Here is a 12,661-nt window from a genome sequence, read left to right as displayed (position 1 = left end):
TGTGAAGACAGAGTGCACACAGGAGTCATGTTAGAGATAAGGCAGGGAGACAGAAGAAATACATTAAGGAAAATATAGACATACCTTGTGACCATATTCATAACACCTGCCTCCCTTGTCATCTACACAAACACACACACACACACACACACACCGTCCACCTACCCTGCTGTCAGAGCTGGGAATCATGGCGTCAGTCATCCAGGAGCCAAAGCGGGACCCCGAGGCTCTCACGGTGATGGGGCTACTAACAGCAGTCAGACGGCCACAACCTGTTAACAAAGGTTGGATGTCTTGTGGTAAATATGCAATGAAGACCCAAAATATAGTGAGTTTTATACGTGTAGTAAGGAAATACAGAAGATTATGGAAGTGAAGTGGCAGCGTGTGGTTTGGCGTGAGTGATGTAGTCTGTCAAGGTCACCTGGCCAGCTTGTTTATGAGCAGCCATCACCTGCCACCAGTCCCAACATTTCATGCCATCCATTAAAATAAAATATGTTTGTGCCCCAAGCGTTAAACTGTGAAAGAACTGTGTATGCTGAGATGATAACACAGATGATGGTGATAATAAAATCTGATTAATTGAACTGACTGAAAAAAGGGAAAGATCTGCCTTATACTGAAAGAAAACATTTTCAACTGTGAGTGAAGTCTGAAGTGGCTGTAAAAATGCAATTTGCTCCTTCAGCCTGGGCAGCACTTAAAACGGATTTCAATAGTGACGATTTTCTGCTGCAAAAGCAATATCAAAACATCCACATAAATATTTCAAACTGCTCCTGCAGCATAATCCACTTCTATGCTTTCTATTCATAAGTCACAACTATTGAATTTTCATCAGAATATGTGGAAAATAACATTTCTGTCACTACCATGCCTTGTGACTTTGTCAAGCTCCTTTAGAGCACCTGCCAACTGCTCTTAAAGCATTTTGGGAAATATGCTTTCACTCTCTGGTGGCGAGTTAGACGAGAAACTCAAACCACTCTCTCTTCTATCCGTTAAATATATACCAGCCGGCTAGCTTAGCTTAAGACAAAGACTGAAAAGAAGAGAAACGGGGACAGAGTCAGCCTAGATGTTGGCTGTACATTACTCTTATATTTACTCTAGAGACATGTTTCCACCTAACTCTTTGCCAGAAAGTGGAAAAAGCATATTTCTCAAAATGCTCTTTAATCATATACTTTTTTTCCACATCTTTTTAAGAGCGTACAATAACCAGCACCAGTAGGAAGACACCCTAATGACAAGAAACACTTTATCAAAACAAACCAAACAAATGAAAAGATAAAACAGTGTACTCAGACACTTGTGTCTTACACCCATAAAAGGGGGGAAAAAACAGTAACAGAGTTGTAAGTACGTGTAACTTTACTTATACTTCATATATATTTAGGACTCAGGGTCAGTGGCACCTTTGGATTATAAATCTCTCGAGTAATTTTCACTGTGGGAAAATAACAGAAGCCAAAGATCCTGAGAAATATGTCTGCAGCCTGCCTCTCCAAAGTTCTCTTCAATGGCAAAACCTCTGCTAATTGGTCCAGGAACAACTCAAAGGTTGGAGGAGACAATAATTTACATTTCTTGGCAAAGTAGGTTATAGCAATTACACTGGGGAACACAATTTTTGTTGAGTTAGGTCTGACAGTTGTTTTTGACTAATTTTTAGGTGCGGAATCCAAAACTGATCTCAGTTTTTCTCTATCACGTCAAGTTTTTGGACTATAGGATCCCCTTTTTCTTAAAAAATATTTTAAAAATACTGTACTTAGTATTCTGCATTTTCTTTGGCTCCAATTGAAATCAGGTTTATCATTTAATAAATACAAACATGGATAAATTAATTGAATCCCAAAAAATTGCATTGCCAAAACAGATGCATAAATGTTCCTTCTTTAGTTTTACACCAGTTTGTTGAGTTGTTTTTGGAAGTTTTATGCATCTTTAAAGGAGTCAAACAAAATTTAGGAATACATTTAAAATTGGTTACTTTAATCTTATTACTTGGATATGAAGAGTGTATTCTTTCATAAACATTTAAGAAGGTATTTTCATCCAAAATCTCTAGGTATAATAAAGTTAAGAAAGGTGAGTGGTCTGTTTTAGATATAAGATCATTAACTGTAGGCGAGGGTGTAATTGTGTCGTCTAATTCAGATAATCCAAAACACATTAATCATAAACTTGACTCTGTTCTTACATCTATTTGAAAACTCATCTTGTATCATAAATATTTTATCTTCATGATCTTTCATGAAACAAAATGTGCATGTCTAATTTCACACTCCTGTCATAATCCATTTCGTGGTCAAGGAGCAGATTCATCACGGTTATTTCACAATAACAATTTCCCTTTCTTCATTACACGGACCATTCTAGTTAGCATTTCAATTAAGACTGTGTATTATCATCAGACCCAAGTCCCAAATTGTGCATTCAAGCCGTACTCGTCGTGAGAAGAGGCCATTTGAATGTCCTACATCTTGTTGTGGCTGGAAATCTGAAACGTTTTAAACATATTTGGAAGTTGCATTTATGCAGTTTTAGTCACTATTTTTGTTTGCAACCTTTTCCTTAAGTTCATGTTTTATTGTCAGTCATATAAGATCAGTGTGCTCTTAACTTTCAGTACTGGCCTTTCATACAACTGGGGGAGAGGCTGAGTTATCAGAAGTAAGGTTTCCTTCTCCTGTAACACTGAATCCTACAGTTCCCAGAAAGCCTGGTAAATGTCCAGTGTCAAATGCAGTACAAGTAATGCTTTTCTGTGAATTACTAACCCTCCTGCACGTACCGAGTTTGTTCATGCAACTGTGTAGCCTGGTCTCCAGCAGTAAAACCCTCTGCTGAAGCTCCTCGTAGTCATACGCTCCAATCTCTTCCTGAATGGCTGTCAGGATGATTGACAGGTTGAGGAGCTCCAGTCGCAGGGTGGCCAGCGTCTGCAGGTCCAATCTGTACTGCTCCATCACTGACAAAAGGGGCCTTAGCTGAGACATCTGACCCTTCAACTCCTGTGGGTGCAAAAATAAGTTAGAGAGAAGATGGGGTGCACACTAAATGTGGCTCTGATAAAGCATGCAATTTTCTCTCTCTTTTGGGTGAGGCAGTTCAAAGTTAAGCCACTGCAGTCACCTCCCTGTGGATAAAGTCTGGCCTTGTCTAACTGGGAGGAAAACCCAGAGGAGAGTCAAGGTGCTTTCCATTCAGCTTCTTCCCATACGGACTTCTCCATCCTGACCCAGAAACTGATCGAGTGAGGATAGAGGAGGCTTCAACAGGAACCACAGGTGTGATATATGGAGACTTTTTTTTTCAGTTTTACATGAAAGCACCACGTCTTCAATGTAAATCTGTTTCGTGATAGGACAGCTGATCTGACACTAGAGAGAAAGAGGACCAGCTACTCTGTTGTGGATTACTGTAATATTGATGTTATTGATTTACTAAAATTCTGTAGATGAGACAAACTCCTACCAACTGCAAAAGTTATTCATTATCCATAAAATGAAAATGATTACATGTGTGTATAATCCAAGCGGCAGCCTCCAACCACACCCATGTGGATGTGCTAAAAACGGCAGTTCCTCAAATGGCAACTTGAGGCTGGCTACAAAGCGAGTCGATCTCCATTAGCACCCAACGTTAAAATGTCCAACACAGCAGAAATAAACATGTTTACAGTCTGGTACAAAAAACAGTTTTGGTCTCTATTGCTAATGTTGTCATTCATGATAACTGTAATGAGATTGCATTTTTTTAACTCAACTGTTCAGATGATATTAAGGCTTAAAGTTATTCATAATTAAGAGCATGGTCGCTTTGATTGACAGATGAGGTAGTTGTTGGAGCACCCAGGCTTCATGTCTTTGCCCATTTTTTGGTTAGCTGTGAAGCCAATACACTCCTGTGGGTGAGTCTATGGAATAATCTGCACGATGAATGAATTGTAAAGATTCTTACACCTTTCTTTTATTTTGCCACATTCAGGAAACAGATATAGTTTTATGATCCTATGAAGCAGCACTGTCACAGTTATTATTGTCCTATAGTATCAGCCTGAGCATGAAACGTATCAGACTTACTGTACCTGTGGATTTACACAGACTAATTGGTGTAATATCTTGTGACAACCTCTGAGAATACAGTACATTTCTAATCAGTATAAGAGCACCAGTCATCAGGTGGTGATACATTTTCACTTCATTATTTCTAAAAATGTACAAAAAGGGCACAACATTAATTATTCCATTTTAAATGTCAAAATTCGGCAGATTACCTACACACCGCTCTTGTTTCTCTGTTTGAGACCCAACACTCATTTTCAACGTCAAATCCTCCCTTAAAAAAACTGGTTGCTGAGTTGAGAGGGGGGGGGGGGATTAAAAAGTGTCAGAAGCGAAGACAAAAACATCATCATCTCCTCAGAACATCTCATACCCTCGCACACAAACACAGCAACACATCCAGGAAACCGGCTTGGCAGTCAGTCAAACACGTTATGCGTCTAATCCCTCTACTCTGCTGTCTTCAAATCGGGACCTAAATACTTTTCCGACGTTGCTTCAAAACATTTTCCTAACTGTTTTAGCACCAGTTTGTACACGCTTGGTTTCACCTTAAATTTGGCTCCTTCATCCTCACTGATTTGTATTTGCCACTTTATTAGCATATAAATGTGAGGTAATTAACATGTATTAAAATCTTGACAAAGTGCTGAAACTGTCACAGCCTGTTAGATAGTAAACACTTTACCTGACTAATCCCTCCCCTGCCATGTCTCCTCCTTCATTTTCACCTCGCTCTAATCTCTCCCCTCCTGTTCCCCTGTTTTATCTTTGCCCCTTTTTCTGCCTAACCTTTACCCCCCCTCTCACTTAACCTTGCTCCTCATCCCTCCCTCCCACAGGGAAAAATGGTAATGTGCAATCAGGCATTTTTTTTTCCTGTATTTTGTCCTCCATCTCTCAAAAACCATCAATCTATTGATCAATCTGTCTGTCTTAATCCCGCTGTTTGACCTCCCCTTCTCTGTCTTCCTTGTTTCCTTCCCCAGATGAACATTCTGTTTAGTTATTGATAATTTTACTGTAGCTGCACATCGCATAAATATTCACCAGTTCTGCCTCTTAGTGCAAAGGCAAAAGCTTATGACTGTGGAAACCCCTGAGGAGTACAGAGCACGCGCGCACACACACACACACACACACACACACACACACACACACACACACACACACACACACACACTCACATATATAAACTAACTGCATAAAAACTTAAAAACAGACCCCGGAGCCCTGTGATGTTGTTAAGAAGATGCTCGGCAAAAGATGAAAGGCAGAATGTATTATTTGAGGAAATACTGTAAGGGCTAGTTTAAGTGAGCGTGTGTGTGTGTGTGTGTGTGAACATGTTGATCTTTGAGTGTGTGTGTACCTCCTATGGAGCCTCTGCCTGGTTCATGCAGCCTCTTCTTAAAATTCAAATTTTAAGTCAATCTGTGCTGTGTTTGGTATTTTAAAGGAATAGTTTGACATTTTGGAAAATATGCCTGTTCACTGTCGAGCAGAAAACTGCATGTGCGTTTAATATGTAGCTAAAATTAACATTTGCCGAGCCACCAAAGGGGACTCCAGAAAGCTACTGCTCCCAGCCAAGGGGAATCTCGATGGATGTGAAGTGAAGCCAATGCAGAAGCCAAACTGCAGTTCCTCAAAGTCCACTTGAGGTTGGCTACAGAACGAGTCAGTCTCCATAAGTCCCCATGTTAAAATATCCAACTTCACAGTAAACATGTTTACAGCCTGGTACAAAAAACTGTTTTTGTCTCTATAGCTAATTTCCCCATTAATGACAACTGTACTAAGTCAGGATTTTTATTTAACTTACCTGTTCAGATTATATAAAGCTGAAAGTTATGTATATCATTAACAGCGTGGCCGCTTTGATTGACAGCTGGGTGGCATTACAGGCGGTTTGTTTGAGCACTCAGGTGTCATTCAGCCCGCCTCAGGCCCATCAATGCTCCACATCTTTGCTGACTATTAGATTAGCTGGGAGGAGGTCACAGCCACCACACTCAAACGCTTTAAAAGAGCTCTTCAGAAGTTTATACAATACCACATTTACGGCTTGTACCTACAGCCCCTTGTGAAACAGCAAACTGATGTTTTTTTGTATGTATTAAAGACATGAGACATAATGTGTTACTCAGTGTGTGTGTTTTAGGTTTACGTTTTAGGTCCAGTAAATTGATAGTTTACTGTCAGCAAAAAAGCAAATCAGCAAACTTCACAAAATGTTTTTCTGATACAATATAACCTTGACTGAAGGAAGGGTAACACAGTGGCATGGTGAAATTCACAGTAATAATTAGTATAGATCCACTCGAACTCAAGGACCCAAACAGAGCATCATTTGAGGCAGGGATCCAGGTTAATCACTGTTACAAGACTGATCGTTTTTATCATGAGAACTAGCAGAACGTAGCCTATTTACTCACATTACGTCAATTCAATTACTATTCTTGCACAAATAAATAAATAAATTCAAGCACTTCCAATGAGCCATGTCTATTATCAAAATATTTTAGGACTTTCAACACTCACGGTTTCGAGGATCTCTGGGAAATAAGTCTATCACAGTCACATTGAACTCCATGCAAAGGAAGGAGACAGAATCAAGTCAGGTCCAAGAGTGAATATGTCTGTCTTGGAAATTAAATTTGGTCTAGCAGCATCATTAAGCTCTGTCCCTTAAAAACGGACTCTTACGGGTCCGTTCACAATGTCAATAATTCATTGTGTTATGTGTTATTTCTGCCTAATAAGACCTTCTGGCCAAAATGTTTTAGCAGCTCTGAGTTTGGTGATTTGCACATCAAAAGACATCAAGACGTCTAGTTTGAATAAGGGCTATATTTGGTTGAAAATGACTGTCCTTAAATATAGTCATTAAAATGCTCTTGAAACAACGATTGTGTCCTGGATATCTAAAAAAACTTTCACTCTGCAGTAGCCTACTTTTCACACTGACGTCAAGTGTGACACAAATCCCCATGGCACAAATCAATGCAGGTGTAGACACTGCACAGGGCACTACCTTTTAGCGTTATTAGGAATCCTGTGCAGCCAATCACAGACATTAAACCAGCCGAGTCACAGCTGAATTAACTGCTCAGATCATTCCTCAAATAGCCTTTCACTCTCTGTAGCTCTTGAGATAATCTTCCGCTCGCCTGCTGGTTTGTTGTTGGCACGGTCGCCTGCCAGCAGCCTCGTGGCAGAGAACACCGAGCCTGATGAGATTAGTACTCCTAATTTAAGAAGTGAAATACATTTAGATCCTCCTCAATAAAAGGAAATACTTATCCAGTAATCTTATCTTCTCTCCTGCAAACTTAAAATGAAGACACCAAATTGAAAAAAGTAAATAAATAAACACCCTTTTCTTTTGTGTGTCAAAATTATGTAAATTTCAACATTAATATTAAAATGGCACACTTATACCAGATGGTGCCTTCTGTACAAAGCTTTGCGACACTTTTCCATGAAGCCTCTGAATTGACAGCTTCGAGACAAATTTTGTCCCTTCACAAAAGATGCTCTCGTGTCTGAGTGCAGCTTGGCATGCGTGAAATCAATGTTTTCACACTAAAGGTTATGTGTTCCCTACAGCGACCGTCTTACACTCTGTGTGTGTGTGTGTGTGTGTCTCTGGGTGTTGGTGTGGGGGTGTGTGTGTACCTGCAGGCCCTTTGCCGTCAGAGCACGGGGACTGGCCACATAAGTGTGTAAGCGTCCGTCCACTCCTCTCAGCAGCGGCTCAGAGTCTCGGACGTACTGCAGGTCTCTGGATGTCCGCAAGTCTACCACCTCCATGGACTGACTCACATTCTGCACCTAACACACACACACACACACACACACACACACACACACACACACACACACACACACAAAAGTTAATAATATGACTGATCATTGTTAGTATTGTGCATCCCCAGAATCCTTCTGATTGGTTTTGGCTGTTGTCTGATTACTGCCACCTGTTATTTGTTTTCCGAACACCTGTTGTTCGCCTACCAATGTGACTGTTGTGATGTGATGGAAATATTTAAAGGGTCAGTTCATCCAAATTCCAAAAAGACAAGTTTTCTTACACATACTTCTTCCGGTGTGGTGAGTTTCTCTGCCCAGGAGACGACCATCTGTGAGATTTCTGCTTCCAAATCATTACAATATTAGAATTTAATTTCATGTGTGTTACTTACAGCATTGACAAATTTAGAAGCTTTGTGTCTATCCAGAAACATAAACTCAGTTTATCTATTACTGTAGTCTCGATTTGCACTACCTCTGCTAATGCTGTGACTATCATTCAATGTCTACAGTCTAATTTAATTGTATATTGTTTTTATCTCTATTTGTAGTTCTATTTATTATTTCTATTTACTTACATATAGTTTTCTACTTGTAAAGTTCTTAGCATAGGTTTAATTTCTGTTCATCTTTACAGTAATAACTTAGTACAGGTTTAATTTGAATTCAGATCTATCTTATATTTTAACTTTAACATATGTCTACATTCTATCTAGTCTTTTAGACATTAATCATTCATTATTTGGAGATACTGTAGCTGTCATGGTTTTCAGTTTGTTGTTTTCCTGTTTTATTTTCAAATTATCTCTGTGTCTTTGTGTGTGTATTTCTACTTCCTGCCTGTGTTCATTTTCCCTCATTAGTTGTCTAGTTGTCCTCCCTTGTGTTATTTAGTCCCTGCGTTCCTTTGTCTCTTATCATCCTGCGTTCTGCTCCCTCGTCCTGTTTAAGTTCCAGATTCTTTGTTCTGTTGTTCTCTTGCTCTTGTTTATTCGGATATCTGTTGATTGGACTTCACATAGATACTTGGATTTCTGTACTTTGTTATTGCCCCATTGACTCACCAGCTGCTTCGCTGTTATTTTTAGTTTGCCAACCTGTTCTTCAATCATTAAGTACTTTTGTTCACCTCACCTTCTTTATGCATTTGGGTTCACTGTGACAGAAGCAGCTATCTTATCTGCTTGTTAACAAAATTAAGAGTCTACAGCCTACCTAGCAGCTCTGTGAGGCCACCTTAGTTAAACCTGTCAGCATGCTAACATTTCTTATTAGTCTCAAATCTAAAAATTAAAAAAAGATTTTGACCTGATGATGGTACTACAAAAAGAAAGGAAAGGCGTTTTATCTCTCATCCAAGAGGCTTCTTCAGTTCTGACTGATTTAACCTTTCTCTGAGAAAGATGACCTGGACATCTGTGAACCACCAACATTATCAGAACTCACAGGAATAATTATCCCCTGGGGACCTTGAATATCTGTAACAAATGTCCATACAGTAGTTGTTTGTTTATACATATTTCTATATGAAGTAAAAAAATATGAACCTTTACGAGGAAAAAATAAAACTTAATGGACCAGCGAGGTCATTGGGGTTCATCCTCTGAGGAGCACAGATGTCCGTTCAAAAGATTCATGGCAACCGATCAAGTAATCCTTAATTAATTAGTTTGAAACAAAGTTTCACTGTTCGCTTAGTTCAAAATAAGAAAAGATCACACTTCGTTTTCATAGTGATTATTTCTTCAGAACAAAGTGAATCCAGTTTAAACCTTTTACTGTGGGGACTGTGGATTATCTAAAATACGGGAGACGATGATTCTGGAAAGGCACATTGCTTCTGAATCTTTTAAATGTAATTTTGTAAAGCTGCGAGCACCACAAACAATATCCATTCTACCTTCATTTGAAATACAATACAAAATAGAGGCGTAAGAAAATATGTTTTTAGGGTTATGTGCAGTCTAAACTTAGGGTGAACTAACCTTGGCTTAACAACATGATACAAAGTCATCATATTCTCACATACAATCTGTTTTTTTTTCTCTCAAGAAACAAACACTCCCACGCTTCTTCTCATTAACCACCCTGAAATGCTACCAGATACTTCAAATATCTTTTGATATTGAATGAAAAAACAAGCATGCGAGAGGGGAAAAAAAATCTATTATAAAAATGGCCCAGATATCCAGAAGTTTATATGCAAACAAACAAAACAAAACCACCCACACATCTCCCGCTGTAACATATGCTGGGGAGGCCGAGGACGTAAGCACACACACACACACACACACACACACACACACACACACACACACACACACACACACACACACACACACACACAGCAGGATCTAGGTGTCACTTCCTGAGAAATGCTGAGCTAATTAAGATTCATAAATACAGAAGCCTCCCAACAGGAAAAGAGTGAGGTGAGAAGAGAAGACGATATTCCAGATAGCGTTCATCTACCTTTCTCTTTTCTCACTCTTTTTAAGTGACGGGGAGAACAGAATGTAACACCGGCTGTGAAGTGAATGAAAAAAGAGTTATAATCTTCATGATGTTATTGTGTGTGTGTGTGTGTGTGCGTGCGCTGTGGTCCGCTTTTACTTTGGCGAGAATACAGGATGTATATATCTTGATGTGTGAGCCTTGCAGTAGTGCATGCTTTGGGAAATGTTTGCTGGTCTGATGGTGTTCAATAATTCATCTACTTCTGTCACAAATCACTTTTATTTCTCTCTCAGGACACACATATACATTCAACCAAAGGTGCTTACGCAGCCAGATGCATATCATCATATAAACACACACACATGTACTGTATATGAACACATTCAGCTGACGTTGAAGCACACATATACTCATAAAAAGCCTGCCTATAGAACAAAGTGTTTGTTTCCTTCCATCTGTCAGTGCTTCCTTTGCATTTAAACTCTTTTGGCATGTTGAACGACTGCAAGTCTTTAGAGGATACAGCTACTGATGTATCAGGGATACATCTGTCAGTGAAACCTGAGTGTGTGTGTGTGTGTGTGTGTGTGTGTGTGTGTTCATGTGTGTGTGTTCATGTGTGTGTCTGCAAGTGTCAAAACAAAGAGACAGACCAGTGAATATTTCATTCCAGTACGCTGCCTCTCCCCCTGTGCTGCATCGCAATGCTGACCACTGCAACACAGACGGATGCACTCGGAGTCAAACAAAGACAAACAGATACACACAACACACACCTGTTCGGTCAGCAGGCGTAGTTGTCGACTCCGTGGGTCTCGTTTGCAAAGGTTTCGTGCCGGAGCGACCACCGTGCAAACGCACCTGCCGTCAGGATCTGAAGCCGTGCTGTACACCTGCCAGCCCTCCTCTGAGCCTGGGTACATACCCTGCACACAAATAGGCTCTGTGTTAATGAAGTCACTGCAGGAATACCACGTGAACTGGGCCTCCAACAGAGGAGAAGGTCAACAGTTTTTGTCAATAGCTCAAACCTTTTGCGAAAAACAGTTTTTCATTCTACCTGATTTAAATAATAAATTCTTACACAACTGTGTTAAAACAGTCAGGTCCTCTTCCACAGAGTGCACCATATTTAACCACCATGTTTCTACAGTCGCCCAGAATGGGCAAACTAAACCACTTGATCACAATTTATGATACGTGTACCACTGGTGGTGCGTAACCTCTCTCCAGTGGTAAAGGAATCTCTGAAATATTCTTAAAAAAAATGAAATAAATTCCCTAAAAACACACATTACTAAAATCCTATACAAAGTTTTGCATTGCAGTATCAGCTCGCTACATAGTCATGTACATAGCACGTATACATTCATGATTAATTATCAGCCAAATTATGATGAAACAAGATATGAAAGCAGAGGTAAAGTAAATGGTTTAAAAACACTGAAATCGTGGCTCCAACTGGGAAATATCAGCAAAAGAAGCGTACCCATTTTCCATCAATCCTCTGGTTCGTGAACCGGTTCTATTCAGGCTTCAACAAAAGTCAACAGCAAAATATCTCCTTATTAGAAAAAAAAACTGCCACCTTTGTGAACTGTATTTTGATGTTGTAAAGTTATCATGGTGGTACTTGTACAGCCTATTTTTTGAGGTGGTACAAGGTGTAAAAAGAGAAATTTGGGTAAATCTTGAGATGGCTTTCAAGTCAAGACAGAACAAATTATCATTCGCAGGTCTTAACCTTAGCGTCTCCTGTTCACTTTATTTTAGCCCATTCTTCATGGTGTCAGCCACCAACTTTTCCTTTAAGGTTTTCCCTGCAATGCAGTTCTTCCCCAGGCGAATAGATGTGGAAAAGCAATTGAACTCTGTCTCCTCAGACCTGACACTGGAGCGCTCCAACACTTCCTTTCCATTCATGACGTCCAGTAGGTAGAAGGTGAAGCGAGCACCAGGATAAGCCATGAAGAGGGTAACAGATCCTGCTCCAGCTTTGGCCTTCACCACCTCTGTGTCAGCCTCCAAGTTCCTGCCGGTCAAAGGTGGACAGCTGGTTACTCAGCAGATGTTTTGGGAAATGAGGGGATTGACGGTCTTCCCAGCATGACCTCCATTGACTGGGACATTGACAAGAGCTGGGTCAGAGGTCTCTTCCATGATGGCGTTTGCTCAGATAATGTTCAGGGTTGTGACACCAAACAATCTGTTGGGGTTGTACACTCCATACTTCTTCAGGACCAGGATGGTGGAGTTGACAGAGTTGGCAATAATGCAGATTATAGCCACGGGTCATTTGCCTCTAAGTAGTT

General features: G+C 40.0%; 1 protein-coding gene and 1 pseudogene across 1 annotated transcript in view; both read right to left on the bottom strand.

Annotated features, from left to right (window-relative positions):
* Positions 1-12,661, bottom strand: part of LOC104921167 (noelin-2) — a 29,890-nt gene that overhangs the window by 11,705 nt on the left and 5,524 nt on the right. Inside the window, exons 2-5 of the mRNA XM_010733624.3 lie at positions 11,126-11,275; positions 7,758-7,913; positions 2,804-3,023; positions 166-272 (exon numbers count right to left, since the gene is read on the bottom strand). Coding sequence (XP_010731926.1) covers positions 166-272; positions 2,804-3,023; positions 7,758-7,913; positions 11,126-11,275 — 633 coding nt within the window. The remainder of the gene's footprint in view (positions 1-165; positions 273-2,803; positions 3,024-7,757; positions 7,914-11,125; positions 11,276-12,661) is intronic.
* On the bottom strand, positions 11,839-12,641 carry LOC113746508 (malate dehydrogenase, mitochondrial pseudogene; annotated as a pseudogene).

The sequence above is a fragment of the Larimichthys crocea genome, chromosome X (assembly GCF_000972845.2).
Source record: "Larimichthys crocea isolate SSNF chromosome X, L_crocea_2.0, whole genome shotgun sequence".
NCBI lineage: Eukaryota > Metazoa > Chordata > Actinopteri > Sciaenidae > Larimichthys > Larimichthys crocea.
The sequence above is the reverse complement of the archived record's forward strand: the minus strand, read 5'-3'. Positions and strand labels throughout refer to the sequence as shown.